This window comes from Schistocerca piceifrons, chromosome 2, assembly GCF_021461385.2.
Source record: "Schistocerca piceifrons isolate TAMUIC-IGC-003096 chromosome 2, iqSchPice1.1, whole genome shotgun sequence".
Classification (NCBI taxonomy): domain Eukaryota; kingdom Metazoa; phylum Arthropoda; class Insecta; order Orthoptera; family Acrididae; genus Schistocerca; species Schistocerca piceifrons.
This window is the reverse complement of record NC_060139.1, coordinates 896208124-896230419: the sequence shown is the minus strand read 5'-3', so window position 1 is coordinate 896230419 and position 22296 is coordinate 896208124. Positions and strand designations below refer to the sequence as shown.

The 22296-nt window shown below is 41.7% G+C and overlaps 1 protein-coding gene across 1 annotated transcript in view; it reads left to right on the top strand.

Annotated features, from left to right (window-relative positions):
* The window catches only part of LOC124777172 (solute carrier family 22 member 7-like), a 205318-nt gene that overhangs the window by 83008 nt on the left and 100014 nt on the right, over positions 1–22296 (top strand). The window contains exons 3-4 of the mRNA XM_047252481.1: positions 11649–11836; positions 18343–18434. Coding sequence (XP_047108437.1) covers positions 11649–11836; positions 18343–18434 — 280 coding nt within the window. The remainder of the gene's footprint in view (positions 1–11648; positions 11837–18342; positions 18435–22296) is intronic.

The following is a 22296-nucleotide window of genomic DNA, read 5'->3' as shown; positions in this document are numbered from 1 at the left end:
AACATTTCGAATAAAGAGCACGGGGAATTATTCATACGGCCCTCACCTTCGGTAAGTGTCGTAGGTATTTCCGTTGTTAGTCTCACTTTCTTGACCGTCTCTCTGTCTACCCAACCCTTAAAACCCATTTACCTAGAGTACGGATAGACATAATAATCGGAAATATATTGCACTTCCTGCGTTATACGGTCCCTTGGTGGTATAAAAAAGTGAGCTTCTATGTCAACTCAATCTAAAGATACGGCCGCTTATGTAAAGAAAATTTACGCTAAAAGTAAAAAAATGGCTCTGATAATTATGCGACCAAACTGCTTAGGTCATCAGTCCCCTAGACCTAGAACTACTTAAACCTACCTAACCTAACACACATCCATGCGCGGGGAAGGATTCGAACTGACGGCGCAAGCAGCCGCGCGGTCTGCGATACGACGACTTTGAACGCACGGCTAACCCGCGCCGGCAAGCTGTTAATATCATCTGGTGTTGCTAAAAAGTTGTTCACTTCTGGTGTATGATTTGCTGCGCAGTTCATTTAAGATAGAATAACTAAAATATACTTGATGTTACGGAAGAGAAAGGACGCCTAATTCATTTCCCCTTGTCTTTATTTATGATGTTAGAATCGCAATCTGAGCATACGTACTACCCATAACCACAGTTTAGCGCCAAGTCACAGTTACTGATATGCGAATACAACACATTGGCTTGTACTTGAGGGATTTCGTTTCCCACGATGTGGTGGCAGATGATGCTGTGGCATCTTCGAAGCGCGAGCTTCGCTAGTTCTGTCCCAGCACATCAGCTGAGAGAACGTTTTCTTCCTGCTGCTAGTCTAACGCACAATGGCAACACTGCAGAATTCGTTTGACAACTATGTGACCATCGATTTACGTTCTTGTGTGGTTCATAATTATGTTAGTAAATCCACTCGATATTTTTATGTCCTTTAAATTACATTTGCTACATGATTCGCACTGAAGACGTAGAAAATGTATTATATTTGGTCCAGGAAACACGTTCCAACAGAAACTGCTGCTTACATTGACATTTATGTTGCGAATTAGTCGTCTCATCCATCACATGGACAACGAGGATGCTCTGTTTTGCAACAGTTGCTACATAGCTTAGTGGTATTGTGTGTCGGTGGCGTTGCCAGTTTACATACTGTGCATGAAACACAAAATAAAAGCGTTGGATGCCTACAGTGATCAGTCTACTTGAAAAACGTTCGTTGTCGTCCTTATTTATGTAACTTGCTCTTCGCCCTCCAATTTGCAATTTGTGGAAAAATGTTTTACCTTGCTAGTCCTAGTTTCAAACTTTGTCTGACTACTATAGCAAACTTTTGAATCTACTGGACACTTGAATTCTCTATATTGATTCTGAGAGTTTTGTTATTCCTCTTGTTATTTACTGTCTCAGTGTCATCCGTGATAATAAAATTAAAGGGAGTGGAATTAGGTTCCTGATCTCTACACTGTGTATTACAATTCTGCGCTGCTACGTAAATTTTAAAGGTTATATTCTTTATGTAAAACAGAGTATTGGTTTCAGTCCTAGGATCGACGATAAAATTCAGAAATACAGTAACAGAATAGTCGCATGTCGATTATAGCTCCTCACTATCAACAATAGTTGTTACCCATAGTTTTGTATTTGCTATTTGACCGTCGTCACCCTTTAGAGACCAACCTGATTTTTCCACAATGCCATTTTTGACTTGCTTCTTAATATGTCCTATAACTACAGATTTGTTGAAAATATTGACTGTTACATACGCTATTCCACAAATTAAAAACTTCCAGATATTCTTTATATCTTGTAACTTACTACCGTTCACTTTCACCGAAGAAAAGATTCATAATAACAAAATGAAATCATAGATTAGAACCTCAAAGTATACTGTGAATGGTTAAAATGAAATGATCCAAAAATCATCTTCTTTTCTGAAAAACGTTACTGTTCCAGAGAACTTCGGCAACTCTCACAATTTTTTACACCTCTGATGTTTAGCCACATGTGGACAAACAGCGAGTCTCACGAAGCAGCACTCTTTAGTGGTCACAAAATAAAGCCTCAAAAATCAGGAAATAAAACTATTCTTCTACTGTTGCTCCGAATCGCATGTACCAACTGCCCTCTGCTGCGACAACGACTCGAAGTCTGTTGGGTATCTGATTTTTCTCTTCTTCTTCGGGCCTTCTTTCCTCCCCTTCTAGCCCAACCTTCGCTCTCCAATCACGCCTTCATCGGCGAGCTTCTCCTCAATATTTTTCATTTGTGCTGAATTGCTTTTTACCCTTCTTGCATATACACGTGTGTCATGTGCTTTTTAGAGACTGCATGAATATATGAATATTTCTTCTCTTAGCAAATTAAATCTTACATACCTTGTTGTGAATTAATTTGTTTGTCCAGATTCCACTTACTGCGTTTCCTTAAAATTATATAAAATATACGTCTGTAAAAAAAATAACTTGAAACATCTGTTGCAGCTGATTGGCTAAGGTCTGAAAAAAAAACCACCTCTGCTGACGCTGCTTATTATCGCATATAGCCTCCTTCGGCTTCCACAACGGCTCGAAGTCTGTTGGGCATTAAGCCCAAAACTCTAGCCACATAACTAGGAGATTCAAGTAACTCATTCCAAGCGTCATGAATCACATCAGAAAGCTGTCGGCGAGTCGACGGTGACTGTCCCATTTCCCGTGGTGCTCTGACAATTTCTGCCCAAATATTCTCAATTGGATTCATGTCAGCTCCTTTAGGTGGCCATTCCATTACAGAAATATTGCTGTGGTCTTCGAACCACCTCTTAACCACCCGTGACATATGAATAGGCGAGCGATCTTGTTGGAACATGATCTGATCATCACCAAACCCTCTGTCGCAGAAGGTAACATCACGTTTTCCAGAATGATACGTAATTGGGCGCATCGAGTCTTCTTTCCACTTTCCAAAGGAGCCCACACCCTTCGCTCGATATCCATGCCTACACTGTACCGACTCCCTGCCTCTCCTTCGGTAACTGTAAATATGTTTTGGATTATACTTAGCACCTTTTGGTCGGTAAACAAGTACTTTTCCGGTTGATGCCGTAGAGAAAACTTTTTCATCCTTGAAAATCACTCGCCTCCAGAACTGGAGAGGTTTGTCGACATTTGCAGCATCAAAAGCTCGGTGGGAAACAGTCAATGTCTCGTTCACAGCAGCGCTTCTTGCTCTCAGTTCACCTTCCCTTGTACGAGTGACGGGCTTACTGCTAACATTGAGACCCAAAGTCTGCTGAATTTGTCGTGCGTTGACAAATGGGTGATTCTCACGGAAACGGCGTATCTGCCGATCCTGAGCTGCTGTTGTTTTGCGGCGACCGCTATGAGGCCTTCCATTCAGGTTACCACCCTCTTCCTTTCGTCTAATCCACCTGGCTGCCATCGACTTTTGAAGACCCATAGTTCTTGCTATTTAGCCATTTGAAAATCCCTCTGCATGGAGTACTATTATAGCGCCCTTGTCTGCCTTAGCCAGATGGGCCATTTAGCGTTGACTGAATGATTCGTCGCGGTTAATATCTGCTGCGAAAACAGCGCTAGTAGGAAAGAGACTGCCTTCTCCACGACTGCAGCCACAACGCAATGGCCAAGAATGTGTAACACGAAATCGATGGCATAAACGAAAGATCGAAAGTCCGTACCCGTGTAATTACATAGTGGAGCAAATTAGAATCTGTAATTTTTCTCTGAAGGGAATGGTCCGCTCTTGTCATGTCTTATCTTGATAAATATTACATGAAATGAAATGTTTACGTTTTGCATATACGGCAGGCCTAACGCAAGAAACGTTTTCTGAAATATCTGAGGCAACCTGAAGAGCACTCAGTGAATTTTAGCTGTAGAAGGTTGCCTTATAAGAAGGAAAACTTGTTTACCCCCGCTCGCCGTGTTTCCAAGTGGCACAGTTTACGCTGAGGCATACATAGTTCTCGCCGGGCGTGGGAAGCGACTCGACTAACGAGGGGAACTCGCCAGGTGCCATAGGCTGATTGTCCGGAAACTGTGCTCAGTGAAGGAGAGGACAAAATAAGCGAACATGTGTTTCGGCTTATCTGCAGACACTCGACCGTTGCCGAGAAAACGACGATATAAGTTATCAACGTGATGTTGCTATAGTTCAGATACCTTTTTGCGCCCGAGAATGCAATTGAAGCGGTGGCTCAGTGGCTACCGTCGTTCCTTCTCAATTTTGATTCCCAAGTTCGAGACCATAATGGTTTCTATTATTATTATTTTTTCCTCTCTCTCTATCAGAATTATCTACGAATGTTTTTTCCAGTTTATGTTGAAATAATGTTGTCGTTATTCGTCAATTAGCTTTCCGTGTGATTAATGAATTTAAAAAGATAATAAATGAATGAGAAATCAGTGTGAAATATTTTTGAAACTCCTTACAACCTGCAAGGTTGCAAGGACATACACAAATAGTTCACATCATTTTCTCATTCATTTATTTTTCTAACTTCTTTCATTACACAGTAAATTAGTTGTCGAATAACTACAACATTATTTCAACACAAATTGGAATAAACATTCGTAGATAATTCAGAGAGTGAGGGAAAAACAGGAACAAGCGGATTTCGAACTCGCAGCGTGAAGTTCTGAAGTTGCGACGGTAGCCGCTGAGCCACCGCTTCAATTGAATCCTTACACACTAGTATCTATACTATGGCAACAGCACAGAAGCGGTCGAGTGTATGCAGATAAGCCGAGACACGTGTTCGCTTATTTTGTCCCCTCTTTCACTGAGCGAATTTTCAGCAAGATCGGGGTATGACACTTGGCGGGTCCCCCGGAAGTGGTGTGCGTTGCGATTCAGTAGACAGAATGCGTCCACTTCCTCGACTACTCATTGACATGTTTGGAATCTTTGGTTCTCGTAGTGGCAGTTTGCATTATGAGGGCTGGTTTTCCTGATAACGATCTACTAATGGACTTTTCTCCTAATTTACGTTACTGTATAGTAGACCTACTGCAACGACTTGAACCGGAAATGTTTGTTTATTTGGATAGTCCGCTTCTTAGTTGCCATACTTCGCTATAATATTTTCCTTTATTTCAGAATGGCAAGTTTAGATGACCACTGAAACTTGGTAACATCGGTAACAATTTAATACTTTGAAACAGTTACGTGTGGTGTACGAGGAGTGAACTCTATTGTATGAGGAATGCACTAAACACGAAAGCTGCGTCCAGTAACAATAATTAACTTTCGGTTACATGAAAAAACACAAGTCGAAGAACTGTCAGTTCATTTCAGTATCCAATAAAACTTAAACTGGAAAGATCGCAAACATACTTTTGTGGGGAAGGCAAACGAAAGACTGCGATTTATTGGCCGCACACTAAGAATAAACACCAGGTCTACTGAAATAACTGCCTACACCACGTTTGTCCGTCCACTGCTATAGTATTCCTGCGCGGTATGGGATGCTTGACAGACGTGATTGACGGTGCACGCCAAAAACGTCCAAGAAACGGTAGCACGATTTCTAATGTCATGAAATAGGGGAGAGTCCAAGATTTAATAAGCGAGTTGGGGTGACTTTCATGAAAACAAAAGAGTTTTACGTTGCCGCGAGATCTTTTCACGAAATTTCAATCACCGACAACTGTTGGACCATTAACAATAAATTCTTAACTACTTGTTATGGTACCGCAGTATCTGTTAGCGTCTTCAGAAGTGGATATCGCATACGACATTCCTAGGGTGTTCATAAGTAGATATTGCAGACGACTTCGAACAAAATATGTAGCTTCGTAAAAGTTCTGTGACCAAACGATCTGAGTTGCTGGCGAATACATTTTATCCTCACTAGACAGTACATATTATCATTACGCATGAGGTGAAAAGGGTTTCGGCGGATTTGGTGGCCGAGCGGTACTAGGCGCTTCAGTCACGAAACGCGCGGCTGCTTCAGTCGCAGGTTGGAATCCTACCTCGGGCATGGATGTGTGTGATGTTCTTAGATTAGGTAAGTTTAAGTAGTTTAGGTCTATCGAACTGATGACTTACGCAGTTTGGTCGCATAGTTCTTAGAAGCATTTTTTTTACCTTTCGCGTACATTTTCTTTACATAAATGGCCGTATCTTTGGACTGCGTTGACATAGAAACTCACTTTTTATGCCACCAAGGGACCGTATAATGCAGGAAGTGCGATAGATTTCCGCTTACTATGTCTACCCGTACTCTAGGTAAACGGGTTTTAAGGGTTGGGTAGACAGATAGACGGTCAAGAAAGTGAGACTAGTAGGATTCCACTTTTACCGATTTAGGTTACGAAATCCTAACAACGAAAATAGCTACGACACTTACTGAAGATGAGGGCCAGATAAATAATTCCCCGTACTCTTTATTCGAAATGCTCTAGTTACAGTAAATACATCTGCATATTAATCGTAGCTACGCTTTCGATCCAAATCACATTTACAGGAATGCAAATAAAATCCATTTGCCTACACACGTGGTAATTCAGATCCCAATATTAATGCCACCGCGTTTTAGATGTACGAGCATTCCCATTGATAGCTAGTGTAAGAAACATTTCGGTTAATGAACGTTTTCTGGCTGTGGCGAGTCTAATGGAGAATTCGAAACATTGTAGAATCCGTTTGGCAGGTATGTAGCCGTTTATTTCCTGGGGTGGTGCAGAATTATCCTACTACATTAACTCGCTAATAACAGTATTTTGTTATTTCGATAAACATCCCGAATGATTGTCACATAAGCGGTCACATAAGCATAACGAAAAGGCGAGGGGTCTCGCTCGTTTTGTCCACGACTGTACCTCAGCGTAAAAGCAATGACATCACGAAGAAGCTGGTGATATTCTAGTTCTACTGCGTACGTATCACTTGTGGTAACGGTAAGTATAACATTTGCTGTTCTTCATTAAAAAATCTACAAGTGAGCGACGAGATACACTACACAAGATTTAGCTTTAAATTTGGAAATTTGTGGTAAGGACTATGGGACGTAACTGCTGAGGTCATCGGTCCCTAGGCTTACACACTAATTAAACTAACTTAAATTAAGGATAACACACACACCCAAGCCAGAGGGAGGACTCGAACCACCGAGGGGGAGCCCACGAACCGTGACAAGACGCCTCTGCCGGCCGGGGTGGCCGAGCGGTTCTAGGCGCTTGAGCAACCGGAACGGTCGCAGGTTCGAATCCTGCCTCGGGCATGGATGTGTGTGATGTCCTTAGGTTGGTTAGCTTTAAGTAGTTCTAAGTTCTAGGGGACTGATGACCTCAGAAGTTAAGTCCCATAGTGCTCAGAGCCATTTGAACCATTTGAAGACGCCTCACACCGCACGGCTACCCCGCGGGGCATTTACCTACAGGGAGCGATGAAATTGGCGTATTTTAATATGTAGGAGAAATCAGTGTCTCAGCATCAGTTACGTGCCATATTGGGATAAATCGTTTGGTGAAGCGATGTCGTAGAGATAAGACCTTTGCAGATGCGTGATGTCAGTTACTGGGGCGCCTTTGTAACTACTAAAGTTATTTGAAATTTTTGGTGCCACAGGTCTATTGGCGTAAATTTTTTTGTGTTAACTAGTAACTTCTTCCACAGTCCATATGGTGGGCTTTGAAAAGCGGCCTGATGCTCAGAACTTAGTAAATTCTCGAACGCATTCTCGAATCAATCTGTCACTGCACTTAGCAAAAGTGAGTGAAACGTTTTTATTCGCTACACAGTACCCACACTCTGTTAAGGACGTTTTAATTTGGACAACGTATTCATGCCTGCAATTCAGTCAGTTATCAGGAAGTTCCTGCAACAACACTAAAAACAGTATTCGGGCAGTGCGAGATGTGTGTGACCGCCCCGTCGACACCATGGTACCCACAGAACTTTTGGTGGATCACACACCTTATGAAGCCCTTGTATCACCCAACTGTGTGTAAAAGAGTGGTATGCTTGCAGTAAGCATGGCTGCCTTTATTTGATCTCTGCTTCCTTCGCACAGGAAGCTTCTGAATATCTGCTTTGCTGATTATCTGCACAATTAAAAAAAATAACGAAACCTGATTAATTCTGTTTTAACTGGAACAAAAATTTTAGTTTGGGATACACAACTATGCATGTGACTCTTGTTTTACTACCAGAAGACATTTCGGCCCAAATCCCACCGTCGGATACAGTTTTTCGTTGTTTCCTATTTCCTCTTCGAGTTGAAAGCCTGCCCTCCTAGTTGAACCTGCGAATCTATAAGAATTTATGAAAATGGTTTTTATGCCCTGAACTCATCATCATCATCATCATCATCAGCCAATTCAATCATTAAATGGTGTGCCCTGAACTATTACACTTTATATCGAGTCTGACCCATATATTATTAAATGCAATGTGACTGAAAATATTAAAGTTTCGGAGTGCCAAGAACTTTAGAAAAGAGGAACGAAGTAATAAAAAGGGGAGGAGGAGGAATTTAACCAGGATTAAGCACGACAAAACTGAAATTAGAATTTTCTCTGTAGACCTCATGAAGGTACTAAATATGCACTTAACGGAATTGCATCTTATGGTTACAATTCGTGCAATGCAAGTGTTTTTGCAATCTGTGCCCTTCTTCATCTAACAGTAAACTGAAAGCCCTGGACTAGTGTGGCAACGGGTGTTATATCGATGTCTCCGTCTCCGCTGGTTCACGTCTCGAGTTAATTGCAGCACAAATTTTGGTACATAAGTAAACATTTTATTTAATAAAACTGCGGTCTCTGCTCAAGGCAGCACATTTCATCACAGCTTACAATACATTTAAAATGAATGTTGTACGTTTTGAGAAAATGTCTGTTGAGTGAATTCGTGTGGACGTATGGAACATGTGGAAGATTAACTTGAACAAAAATCAGGAAAAATGATAACAAGCTCATAAAAATCTCAGTTATACTCAGAGTATTACAATGACGAGTATTTGAGTACAAGATAACATATTTCATGTACAAATAAAGGGCTATTTGAAAAGAAGGAACAAATTTCAAAAATTTTTTGCTTCCAAACTACAAAAGATCCAAACACAATTTCAACGTTCCTGGAAAGACAAAAGTTAAAATTTTTCTGTATTAAATGTGAGCACCATGTGTTGCACGACAAGTATCAAAACGGTGGCTCATTTTCCGCCACACACGAAGCACCTGGTCTCTATTTACCGAATTCACAGCTTGAACAGTGCAATGTCGCAAACTTCCAAGAGTGTCAGACAGGGGGATACAAACGTGGTCTTTCACGTAACCCCACAGACAAAAGTCGTTAGGTGTGAGGTCTGTAGATCTGCGAGGTCACCGTCAGTGAAGTTCATCTTCTGGTCCTCCGCTTCCAAGCAAACGTCCTGGAATGGTGTCATTCAGGTAACGTCGGACGTGCTTACAAAAATTCTCTAAGCAAATCCAGTATTCTGGATTGGAAGAGGAGGAACAGAAGACGAATTTCATCGACGATAGCCTCCCAGTTCTCCACATCTCACACCTTATGACTTTTATCTGTGTGGTTACGTAAAAGACCGCGTTTTTGTCTCCCCCTATGCCTGACACTCTTGAAAGTCGGCGACATCGCATTGGTGAAGTTGTGATTTGGTAAGGAGAGACCATCTGCTTTGCGTGTGGCAGGAAATGATCCACCGTTCTGATATTTGTCGTGTAACGCATGGTGATCACATTGCATGCATAAAAATTTGAAAGTTTCTCTTTCCAGGAAGGTTGGAATTGTGCTTGTATCTTTTGTAGTTTGGGAGTAATAAATGTTTGAAATCTGTTCCTTCTTTTTGAATAGCCCTGTATATTTTCCTCAGGCCACGAGGCTTTATATCGCCGCCGAATGCAATAAAAGAAAATCACCACATATTAGATATTAATACCTGAAACATCATTTCAGCCGTATATTCTAAAGACGCCGAATGCGCGAACGAAGACCTAACATTGACAACATGTAAGAGAACTGCAAAATATATAGGGGAAAGAAATCAGATGCACCACAATCTGAAAAGCTACTAGTGTACGATCACATACAGGCTGTTACAATAAGGTACGGCCAAAATTTCAGGAAACATTCCTCACACACAAATAAAGAAAAGATGTTATGGGGACATGTGTCCGGAAACGCTTAATTTCCATGTTAGAGCTCATTTTAGTTTCGTCAGTATGTACTCCAACGTGATCAAATTGTAAATTTTCACAATCAACATGTGTGGGCTGACGAGAATCCGCACGCAATTGTGCAATCACGTCATCAACACAGATGTTCTGTGAACGTTTGGGCAGGCATTGTTGGGCCCCATGTTCTTCCACCTACGCTCAATGGAGCACGTTATCATGATTTCATACGGGTTACTCTACCTGTGCTGCTAGAACATGTGCCTTTACAAGTACGAGACAACATGTGGTTCATGCACGATGGAGCTCCTGCACATTTCAGTCGAAGTGTTCGTACGCTTCTCAACAACAGATTCGGTGACCGATGGATTGGTAGAGGCGGACCAATTCCGTGGCCTCCACGCTCTCCTGAACTCAACCCTCTTGACTTTCATTTATGGGGGCATTTGAAAGCTCTTGTCTACGCAACCCCGGTACCAAATGTAGAGACTCTTCGTGCTCGTAGTGTGGACGGCTGTGATACAATACGCCATTCTCCAGGGCTGCATCAGCGCATCAGGGATTCCATGCGACGCAGGGTGGATGCATGTATCCTCGCTAACGGAGGACATTTTGAACATTTCCTGTAACAAAGTGTTTGAAGTCACGCTGGTACGTTCTGTTGCTGTGTGTTTCCATTCCATGATTAATGTGACTTGAAGAGAAGTAATAAAATGAGCTCTAACATGGAAAGTAAGCGTTTCCGGACACATGTCCACATAACATATTTTCTTTCTTTGTGTGTGAGGAATGTTTCCTGAAAGTTTGGCCGCAGCTTTTTGTAACACTCTGTATAACCGCCGGATGCAATAGGCAAAAGAAAATCATTACATATTAGATATTAATACCTGAAACATTATTTCAACCGTATATTCTAAAGACGCCTAGTGCGCGAACGAAGACCTAACATTGACGACATGGAAGAGAACTGCAAAACATATCGGGGAAAGAGATCAGATGCACCACAATCTGAAAAGCTACTAGTGTACAATCATGTAAATGCAGCAAAAACGTGCAGAGTCAGCAACAGACAGACCATAACTCAAAACGAAGTCAGATAAGTGTGCCCCTTTTCACAATCACAAGACAGAGTTTCGCGTCAGATCGACACTCCGCCATCACGACAGCAGGCAGAAGAGAGTGTCTTTGAGAATCTATCGTTGCAATGTGCCCACTGCTGATTTTCGGTCTTTATGTTTGCCTATCCCTTTCCCTAGGAGACAATAGTCGACAATGTCCAGACCATTGCTTTCGTCGAGAAGCGCGTTTAATGCAATAGCCTTAAACACTGAAATGTAGAACGTTTCTTAACGACATTAAATAGCAATTTCCGGTAAAAACATGTGTATTCTGGATTATCTGAGTTTTCGGTTGTTCATAAACTTGCGGATCAGCATTAATTCGAAAGTCAGGAGCTTGTATTTGATTAATTTTCGTGTATGCTTTTTGCAGGCGGGAGGATTTGGCCGCTTCCAGAAGCTGTTTCTATTTATCTACAACTTTCTGCTGCCATGTGCCATGGGGATGAACTACGTGAATATCGTGATGGCGCTCACTGCCCCCAACCACTGGTGCCATGTTCCAGGCAGAGACGAGGCAAACCTCACCGTCGACCAGTGGAAGTCGCTCACGTTGCCCAGGTACGCAAAGACTTCTTACGTCAGCTTTTTCTTCCAGTTAGCGTATGTCCCATAGTTTCCGACAAACATGAAATGAAAGTAGCAGTAAACAGTGCATTTTTGTGCATGTTTTTACAGACTTTCTTTAAGAATTACTTGTCATTACAGGTCTCTGGAACTTTTAAAGTTCATTCTCTAACTTCCATCGCGTCAAATACCCACCACCAAAGATAATTTTATATCATTTATACTACTTAGTAATCTGTTCTTCTGACAAATACCTGTCTGCGAGCTGTGCTTCTATACCCCTTTACTACTGTGTTGCATTTGAATTTCGTATGGGCTCATAGACAAAAAAGAAATGAGGCGTCCTTCATTTATAAGGGGTTGGGTTGTTTCGGGAAGGAGACCAGACAACTAGGTCATCGGTCTCATCGGATTAGGGAAGGATGGGGAAGGAAGTCGGCCGTGCCCTTTCAGAGGAACCATCCCAGCATTTGCCTGGAGTGATTTAGGGAAACCACGGAAAACCTAAATCAGGATGGCCGGACGCGGGATTGAACCGTCGTCCTCCCGAATGCGAGTCCAGTGTCTAACCACTGCGCCACCTCGCTCGGTGGTATTTATAAGGTACTGTGCCATCAGGCTTCTGACTTGCCTGATTTGGCGATTCGGCCCTCCAAGAATTTCACTCCTTGGCAACCTCTTCATCTCAGAGTAGCACTTCCAACGTACGTCTCCAATTATTTGATGGATGTATTCCAATCTCTGTTTTCCTCTGCAGTTTTTACCTTCCACACGTCCCTCTAGTGCCATAGAAGTTATTCCCTGATGACTTACCATACTGTCTCTTCTTCTTGTCAGTATTTTCCATACATTCCTTTCCACGTCGATTCTGCGGAGAACATCTTCATTCCTTGCCTTATCAGTCCACCTAATTACCGGCCGCTGTGGCCGAGCGGTTCTAGGCGCTTCAGTTTGGAACCGCGCGACCGCTACGGTCGCAGGTTCCAATCCTGTCTCGCGCATGGATGTGTGTGATGTCCTTAGGTTAGTTAGGTTTAAGTAGTTCTAATTTTTAGGGATTGATGACCTCAGATGTAAGTCTCACGGTGCTCAGAGCCATTTGAACTACCTAATTTCCAACATTCTACTGTAGCACCATACATCAAATACTTCGATTCTCTTCTGTTCCGATTTCCACCCGTTCATGTTTCACTACCATTCAATGTTGTGCTCCAAACGTACACTCTCAGAGATTTCTTCCTCAAATTAAGGCCTATGTTTGATACTAGTAGACTTCTCTTGGCAGGAATCACCTATCCGCCAGTGCTAGTCTGCTCTTGATGTCCTCCTTGTTTCGCCCATCATTGGTTATTTTGCTGCCTAGCTAGCCGACTTCCTTAACTTCATCTACTTCGTGATCTCAGTCCTGATTTTAAGTTTCTCCCCTGTTCTCTTTTCTGCTACTTCTCATTACTTTCGTCTTTCCTCGATTTGCTCTCAGTCCACATTCTGCACCAACTAGACAATTTATTCCATTCAGCAGATCCTGTATTTCTTCTTCACTTTGATTGAGGATAGCAATGCCATTAGCGATCTTATCACTGGTATCCCTTCATCCTGAATTTTAATTCCTTCTTGAACCTTTCTTTTATTTCCTTTATTATTTTTTCGATGTATAGATTGAACAGTAGGTTGTACTTCGTTCTAAGACAGGTATCTACACCTACATCTATATCTACGTACATAGCCGCTTGTCAGATTTATGAAACGTCCCCTTTTTAAAACAATTATTCATGACTGTGCTTAACCTGACACACAATATTTATAGCGCAACGCAATCTGACTTTCAGAAATCCCTACAAAAGAATGGCCCTTACTAACATTAACCTATGCGTTTCACAAATCGCTTACCTCACAAAAATCTTGGTTACTCGAACTACTGCAATACAGCGAGCGCCACTACTGCCAGCTAAATGAAAGATTCAAACTATGGAAGGCGCTAACTACTGATAGGCATAGTTAGCAAATGAAAGATTTTAATAGAGAACAAACAATGTATTTACCTTAATAGTCATAATATATATATCAGTTCATGACAAATTACAAAACTCCGCCGTCTCTCTCCCCACATCCACCACTGCTGGCGGCTCACCTCCAACTGTGCAACGCTACGCGCTGTTCACAGCCAGCTGCCTAACACTACAATGGCAGACAACAATGCAAACTAGACACCGACTGCACACAGCACAGCCAGTGATTTTTATACAGAGGTGGCGTTACCAATAAAAAAACCTAAACAGCCTACTTATAGTATCTACACCTACATCTACAACTACGTACATAGCCGCTTGCCAGATTCGGTGCATGGTGGAGGGAACCCTCTACCTTAACTGTCGTTTCCTTTCCTGTTCCATTCGCGGAGGTAGTGGAGGAAAAACGATCGTCTATATGCCTCCGTATGAGCCCTAATTTCTTGTATCTTCGTGGTCCTTGAGTGAAATGTGTGATGGCTGCAGTAGGATCGTTTTGCAATAAACTTCAAATGCTGGTTTTCTAATTTTTCTCAGTAGTGTTCCACGAAAAGGACGTCGCCTTACCTCCAGGGATCCCATCTCCGTAACACTTGCGTGCTGTTCGAACCTATCGGTAACAAATATAGCAGCCCACCTCTGAACTACTTCTGTCTCTTCCTTTAATTCGACCTGGCGCGGTTACCAAACACTTGAAGAAAACTCACGAATATGTTCCACTAACGCCCTATATGAGGTCTCCTTTACAGTTGAACCACACTTTTCTAAAATTCTCCCAATAAATCGAAGTCCACCACTCACCTTCGCTACCACAGTCCACACATACTCTTTCCATTTCATATCACTCTGAAATGTTACGCCAAATATTTAAAAGATTTGGCTGTGCTGAGCAGGACACTGCTAATGCTGTATCCAAACATTACGGGTTTGTTTTTCTAATCATCCGCAAGAACTTACATTTTTCCCAAGTGGAAATTTTGTCTGTATCATCTTGATCGTCTTACAGTCACTCATCTTCGAAACACAGCATCATTAGCAAACCACCGCTAATTACTGGCCATCCTGTCTGCCAGATCATTTTTGCATACAGAAAATAATAGCGTTACTATCACACCTCCCCTGGGGCACTCCTGATGATAAGGTTGTCTCTGATGAACACTCGCCGTCAAGAACAACATAATGGGTTCTATTACTTAATAAGTATTTTTTCCACTCACATATCTGGGAACATATGCCACATGCTCGTACCTACGTTAACAGGCTGCAGTACGGCACTGTGTCAAATGATTTTCGGAAATCTAGGAATATGGAATATGCCTATTGCCCTTCATCCATAGTGGGCAGTACATCATGTGAGAAAATATAAAGCCGAATTTCACACGCGCAGTGCTTTCTAAACTGTCTCACTTCTTCAGCCGGGAAAGCGTTCTTTATGCCAAATTACGTCGAGCAGCTTGTAACCTCTCCACAAAAAATAATAAAATAAATATTATGGATAGTGATTCTAATTTTAGTGTAACCTCCCCACAAAATTCATTCTTTCACATTTAACATCCACACAAAATTTGTTTCCCATTTAATGTACACACAAAATTCTTTTCTCATTTAATGTAAGCTCGAAACAGAAAAATTCTTAAACCTCGTAATAAAAAATAAATTCAGTAACCTGGTAAATTTTGGACGACAGCAGTGCTGCGTCATGGCCCTGTAAGATCATTCTGAATAAAAAAGCAAAAATTCTTACCTCAATAAAGTCGCCAAATATCTGCTCTTACAATAAATTTTTCCGGCACAGCTCTGTGCAATGCTGGCCTATGGATTTATCATTTATGAAAGGAAGCAACTGATTTTTCTTTTGCAACAATCGGAATGATCATGGATTGGAGAAATTAGTAAATTCTTTGAATTGAAATGAATGCTTGTAAAAAAATTACTTTATATGACAAAGATTATTATTAGCACATTTTTAAAACATTTGCATGGGAATTCAGATAACATTACTAGATATGCGCGAGGCTGCTTTTTACCTTATACAATAATACTCAGGCTCCGGCATCGCTGCACTGCGACCAGCCCAGCCAACACGATACACTATACCAGACCAGAGCCGACTGCAGACTAGCGCAGACTAGAACAACTTACTGCTACAGCTACACAGTTCCTACTCAGTCAACACTGCTCTCTGGTCAGCGATTCTCTTATACCTCGCATATCGCAGGCAGCGCATGAGCAATACATCGAAATTACATCTGCTCGGACCTCTTACAAGCTTAAACAGGGTTACTGCTTCTATGCAGCGCCACAACCGCCAGCTGCAAGTTGCAAACAGTCCACCTCCCATCATTTATGTAGTTCCTCTTCGTCTGAAGCGAAATCACCGTAGCCCGTCTTTGTGGTTTCTCTGTAGTGACTGTAGTGTGGATGTTGGTTCTTCTTAGTGGCCCTATTCCGTTTCTCCGCAGAGTTGGCCTGTTATTCCATATTTGACATGGTTAGAGATAATGGGGAATCGGAAGAAGGAATGAAGAGGCCAGGGCAGAGCCACCACAGTCGGCATGCCCAGAGATCAGCTGACGATGTGGACGTATCCTACACAACCACAATGGACATGGTCACCACCAGACATCAAGAAGCAGCAGCCACCACTAGCGAACTGACAGAAACTATGGGATGACACGGCACGTACACCACGCAGCGTCGTAGATGCAACTGCGATAAACGCAGCCACAATACCTGCACCCAAGAATGCCTAGGTTCCTCATCTCCTATTGAAATACACAGGGGATCAACCATGGGCAGAACTGAAGACCACCATCATAGCGGCCTCACAAAGGGGCTTCAGCGCAAGGGCAGAAGGTGACAGCGGAGGTGTACACATTCCACTTTTAAATCGCCTGTGCTCGCCTGTTAGCTAGTCAGGCAAGCTGCCACACGTTTTCAGCCGAACGGGCAGGTTGCTTTACTCCCGTCCAAGACAAGCTATGCCAAATCCAAGCAGGATAAAGGAATCTTGTTTGCTTGCTCGTTTTCCCGCCGTGATACGCCACGTTAGAGTTTATTCTGTGCGCTTTCACTGTAGTGTTTTGAGTAGTGCTTGGACGTTTTTTACCCTAGTACCGAATAACATGGCCCAATATACTATATATATTCATTCTGGTTCATTGTAGCCCAGAAAACTGTGGATTTTTTTGTCTTTTTTTTCGTTTTCGGCGTTTTTCTCACTTATTTATTTCCTCGGATATGAACGGTTTTCTTTGCGACTTCACCCTCTTTCAACTACTACTGGCTATTCTCAATTCTAACCATCACCGAGTCACCTCTAATACACGTTTTCGATCGTAATGAGAACCATATCTAAAAGTCAAGATTCTTTGCAATGAAGAACCTGAAGATGTCTATTATACTGCAACGGCAACTAAAGTAAGGTTTCGGGAGTCTACTTTCTGCAGACTTAGTGTTTTTCAGCCAAATATGAAACCAATGATGCCAGTCATAATGACTTTTCCCAGGATGTGTATTGTGGTTTCGCCGAATTCATTCTAAGTGTTCAAAATAGATCATTCTACAGTCCCAAAGTGTATTTTAGCAAACAAGAATCTAAAATGTACATGTGTGAAAGAAGAAGCTTTCTTTCATACTAAGCTTTCTCCGCACTACGTTGCATATCACCAGAATATGGATTTTAACATCGACTGTATCATATGTTTTTCCTATTTCTCTCTGCCACTCCCACTCTGACGTAACGCCAGCACGGCACAGGACAAGAATTTGTGGCGTGCCGCATCAAACCAGTCTAAAGACTGATGATTTAAAGAAAGGCCAGCACACCTGGCTGACTTTGTCAAAACTCCACTCTCCATTGTTGGTGGCGGACAGTGGGAAGTGAAACATTGACAATACCAGAATACCAGCCACTCGCGCTGGCGTAACGCCGGAAACATTGTCAAACGAACGTCGACCGAAGAACCCAAGATGGAAGCCAACAGGCAGTTTGTCGACAAGTGGCCAGAGAAGCCTTAACACTTTCGTATTAAACTCATCATCAGCTCGCATTAGGACCAAAGCGACAGTCTTCTGTTTCCACTTTGTATATTGCAACTTCCCGTTTGCTAGCGTTGTAAATCTGAGTCACCATCCATTTATCATGAGTGAGGTATTTTTCTTAGAAAAAGGATTAGATGTTAGCGTTATACAATGGATATCTCTGAGAGGAGTAAAATTTTTTGGAAACCATAACATAAGAATAAAGAGGTAAGCGGCTATTATCGACGTAAATCGGTAAGAACGCTATCTCTTCTAACACGAAAGACGGTCTACATTACAGGCTCACGTGTATTTTGCCATTCTCGCTAGAGTAAGTTTAGAATTTCAACAGCGCAACGAACCTAAGAAACTGCTCTGTAACAAGCATCATGAAGTTGATGTTTATTCTATTGAATACGCTCACCAAATAGCCAAGTTAATCCTGTGTTGTTTGCTTGTATGTTTCAGGAAAGCGAACATTTACAGTCGCTGCAGCATGTATGCCGATCCGGGAGACAATCCTCATATTATCGGGTCTTCCATAGAGGAAAACATTACAGGTATTCAGCATGATGAAGTGCATGTAGTTAAAGAGAGAGTTATATGATAAACGTAACGGCACATTTACGTGCTTTAGGAACACTGTCCTAATTATATTGTGTGTCAACAACAGAGAGCCTAACTTTCTATGTTATTCCGAAGATATAAAGAGAAGAAGAGGAAAAGATTACTGAAAACTGTAATAATGATGAAGGTAGCAGAATATGTGTAGCGTAATTTTCATCCCCACCTCGTATTCCTTCTGAATAATACGACCTTCCATGAAGTCATCACTCAGTGACCTCACTAACCTAGCAAACCATCCTCTGGCTGTTTTGATTTTTCCACATCTCAAAGGCTGTACCTCCAAAACTCCGTCAGACAAGGGCTACCAAACTACTTAACTTTTTGGGCCCTCTGACTACTTCAATTGCTAAGCAGGAATGGCTATAGAACAAATGTTGGATTTAGAGGCATATACCGTATCACTAGGGGAAACAGAGGTCGCCTAGTGGAAAATTAAAGAGGCATTTGAAGAAAAGAGAAGCAGCTGTATGAGTACCAACAGATCAGTTGGAAAGCCAGTCCTAAACAAAGAAGACAAAGCGGAAAGGTGGAAGGAATATACAGAGGGTTTATAAAAGGCAGATGAACATGAAGGAAATATTATAGAAAGGAAAGAAGACGTAGATGAAGATAAGATATGATACAGCGAAAGAAATTTTCTATAGCAGTGAAAGACCCACGAATGAAAGAAAGGCCTCTGGAGTAGACGACATTCTGTCAGAACTACTGATAGTGTTGGGAGAGCAGTCTACGACAGAGCTCTTTCAACTGCTGTGCAAGATGTATGAGACAGGCAGAATATCCTCAGACTTCAAGGAGAATATTTTACTCCAGTTCCATAGAAAGCAGGTGCTGACAGGTGTGAGTGCTACCGGATTACCAGTTTAATAAGTCATGGTTGCAAAATACTACCATGAATTCTTCATAGAAGACTGGAGAAACTGGTAGAAGCCAACCTCGGGTAAGATTAGGGTGGATTTCGGAGAAATGTAGGTAAACGCGATGCTGCAGTGACCATATGAATTATCTTTCAGGATAGGTTAGGGAAAGACAAACCTACGTTTACAACATTTGCAGAATTAGAGAAAGCTTTTTCAGCGTTGACTGGAGTACAGTCTTTGAAATTCTGATGATAGCAGAGGTAAAATACAGGGGGCAAAAGGCTATTTAGAATTTGCTCAGTAACTATACGGCAGTTGTATGAGTCAAGGGGCATGAAAGGAAATAATTAGTTGAGAAGGGAATGAGAAACGGTTGTCGCCTATTTCCGACGTTATTGAATCTGTACAGCGAGCAAGCAGTAGAGGAGAGAAAAGAAAAATTTGGGGTAGAAATTAAAGATTATGGAGAAAAAATAAAGACACTGAGGTTTTCCGATCCATTGTAATTCGTTCAGAGACAGCAAAGAACTTGGAAGGGCAGCTGAAAGGAATGGACAGTGTCTTGAAAAGAGGATATAAGCTAAACATAAACAAAATCAAAAGAAGAGTAATGAAATGTAGTCGAATTAAATCCCACGATACTGTGGGAATTAGATTAACAAAAGAGAAACTTTTAAGTAGTGAATGAGTTTTCTTATTTGGCCGGCAAAATAACTGATGATGGCCGAAGTAGAGGGGCTATAAAATGTATGCTGGCAATAGCAAGGAAAGCATGTCTGAAGAAGAGAAATCTGTTACCATCGAATATGGACTTGAGTGATAGGAAGTCTTTCCTGAAGGTATTTATATGGATTTTAGCCATGTGTGTAAGTCAACGTGGACAATAAACAGTTTAGACGAGAATGCAATAGAGGCTTCTGAAATGTAGTGCTGCAGAAGAAAGATGAAAATTAGGTTAATGAGTAAGTACTGAATAGAACTGGGGAGAAAAAAAAATGTGATGCAACCTGTCTAGTAGAAGTGATCGGTAGGCAGGACACATTCTGTGATCTCAAGGGATCACCACTTTAGTACTGGTAGGAAGTGTGTGTGTGTGTGGGGGGGGGGGGGGGGGTTAAAATCATAGAGGGAGACCAAGAGATGAATACAGTAAGCAGATTCAGAAGGATATAGGTTACAGTAGTTATTCGGAGATGAAGAGGTTTGCACGGGATAGAGTAGTTTCGAGAGATACATCAAACAGGCTTCCGACTGAAAACAACAGCAACAGCAACAACGATGACAACAACTGACTACTTCAATATCGAAGATATGCGGGCCACTTGTTGGATCGGAGAAATACAGGGAGATTATCAGCAAACGAAATGAGCTACATTGGAACGTATAACAATACTACAGGGAACTAAAAGACTAAATGTGTGCTTTTTATTGTATTTTGATTGAAACGGGGCACGATTCAAGTTCACTCCCTACCAGAGGGAGCAGTTTGAGTACCTTACACATCTATCCGAAAAAGCTATTTTTTGGGTGCAGCTGATATTGAGAATTATGAACAGCATATCACTTGCAGACGGATTTATTCAGTCGTGTGACCCCGTTATATTATTCAGGTAATCATTATGGGAAGAGCTGCGGTCAGTACTGCATTATTTGAATTAGCAGAGGAGATATGTTGTAATGTAACATATATTTAGTAACCATACATGAAATAAGCTAAAATTCCAGAGGAACCTCGCTGTTCGATGATAATACGAGGCCGTTCTGGAAAGTCATACCTCCGATTTTTTATAAGAAACCTACTACAGCTTTTTAAATGAAACAAACGTTATTAACATTCTACATCTTTATTCTTCGTGTCTACATTTTTATTTCTCAACATAACATTCCTGGCGACGAGCACCTTTCTCCCAACGAGAGACTAGTTTGTTGATATTGTCTTTGCTGAACGTTCCACTCCGTTCCATCTCACCTCTGCTTGCATCGCTTTATCCCTATCAAAATGAAGTCCTAGAAGGTGTTCTTTAATTTATGGAAACAAGGTGAAAATGAGGTGGGGAAAAGTCGAGGATGTATGATGGATGACCGATGACAGAGAACCCAAGGTGTGGGATTGCTGCACGTGCCCATGCACTCGTGTCTGGTCTGCACTGTGATGCTGAAGGAGTGGGTGCTTCATGTGTGGGCGAACTCTTCGAATGCGAATCTCGATTATAGCACTCTGTTTATCACGCATTGACATAGCTACGTTGCACACCGCTATGTCAGACGCTAGAATTCGGAGCCCTCGAGCGGCAGAGAGCTGCAAATATGTAGACAAAAAGAATAAACATGTAGAATGTTAATAATGTTTATTTTATTTAAAATGCTTTAATGGTATCCAAATAAAAAATTTCGGAGTAATTACTTTTGAGCACGCTCTCGTAGTACTAGATGATCCAAATGCAATGACATTTATAATTGTGTTTGCTAAGATTTGGTCAGGTTTGTGGATAACATGTGACTCATTTATAATCAACTGGTATGTGTACAGAATAGACAACGAAACCTTATTTTCAGTTTAGTGAAGGATTAGGGGACTATTTTGATCCAAAGGATGGATCTGTTTTGGTAGTAGACAGAAGACGGCGGGTAATTACGATGGAAGTAAACGCACACTCTAACCTCTGGTGTAGTGGCATTACAAATGTCAAGAATTCTCACCTAATGGACTCAAATAGTGAATGCAATGTGCCAGTAAGCATGTCCAAATTTCAGAATAGAGTAGAATATAATTTTAGTGAAGAATGAAGTAGTTTCTGATATTGTAAAATGGTTGTTGGCTGAAGGACATCACAATCCATCACTTATGATCTGTTCGACGGTGTAAGCACAGGGATGTACGGTTCAACGCTACAGCATTAAGAAGGCTGGTTGTTCACTACTGAAAAGCAAGTTT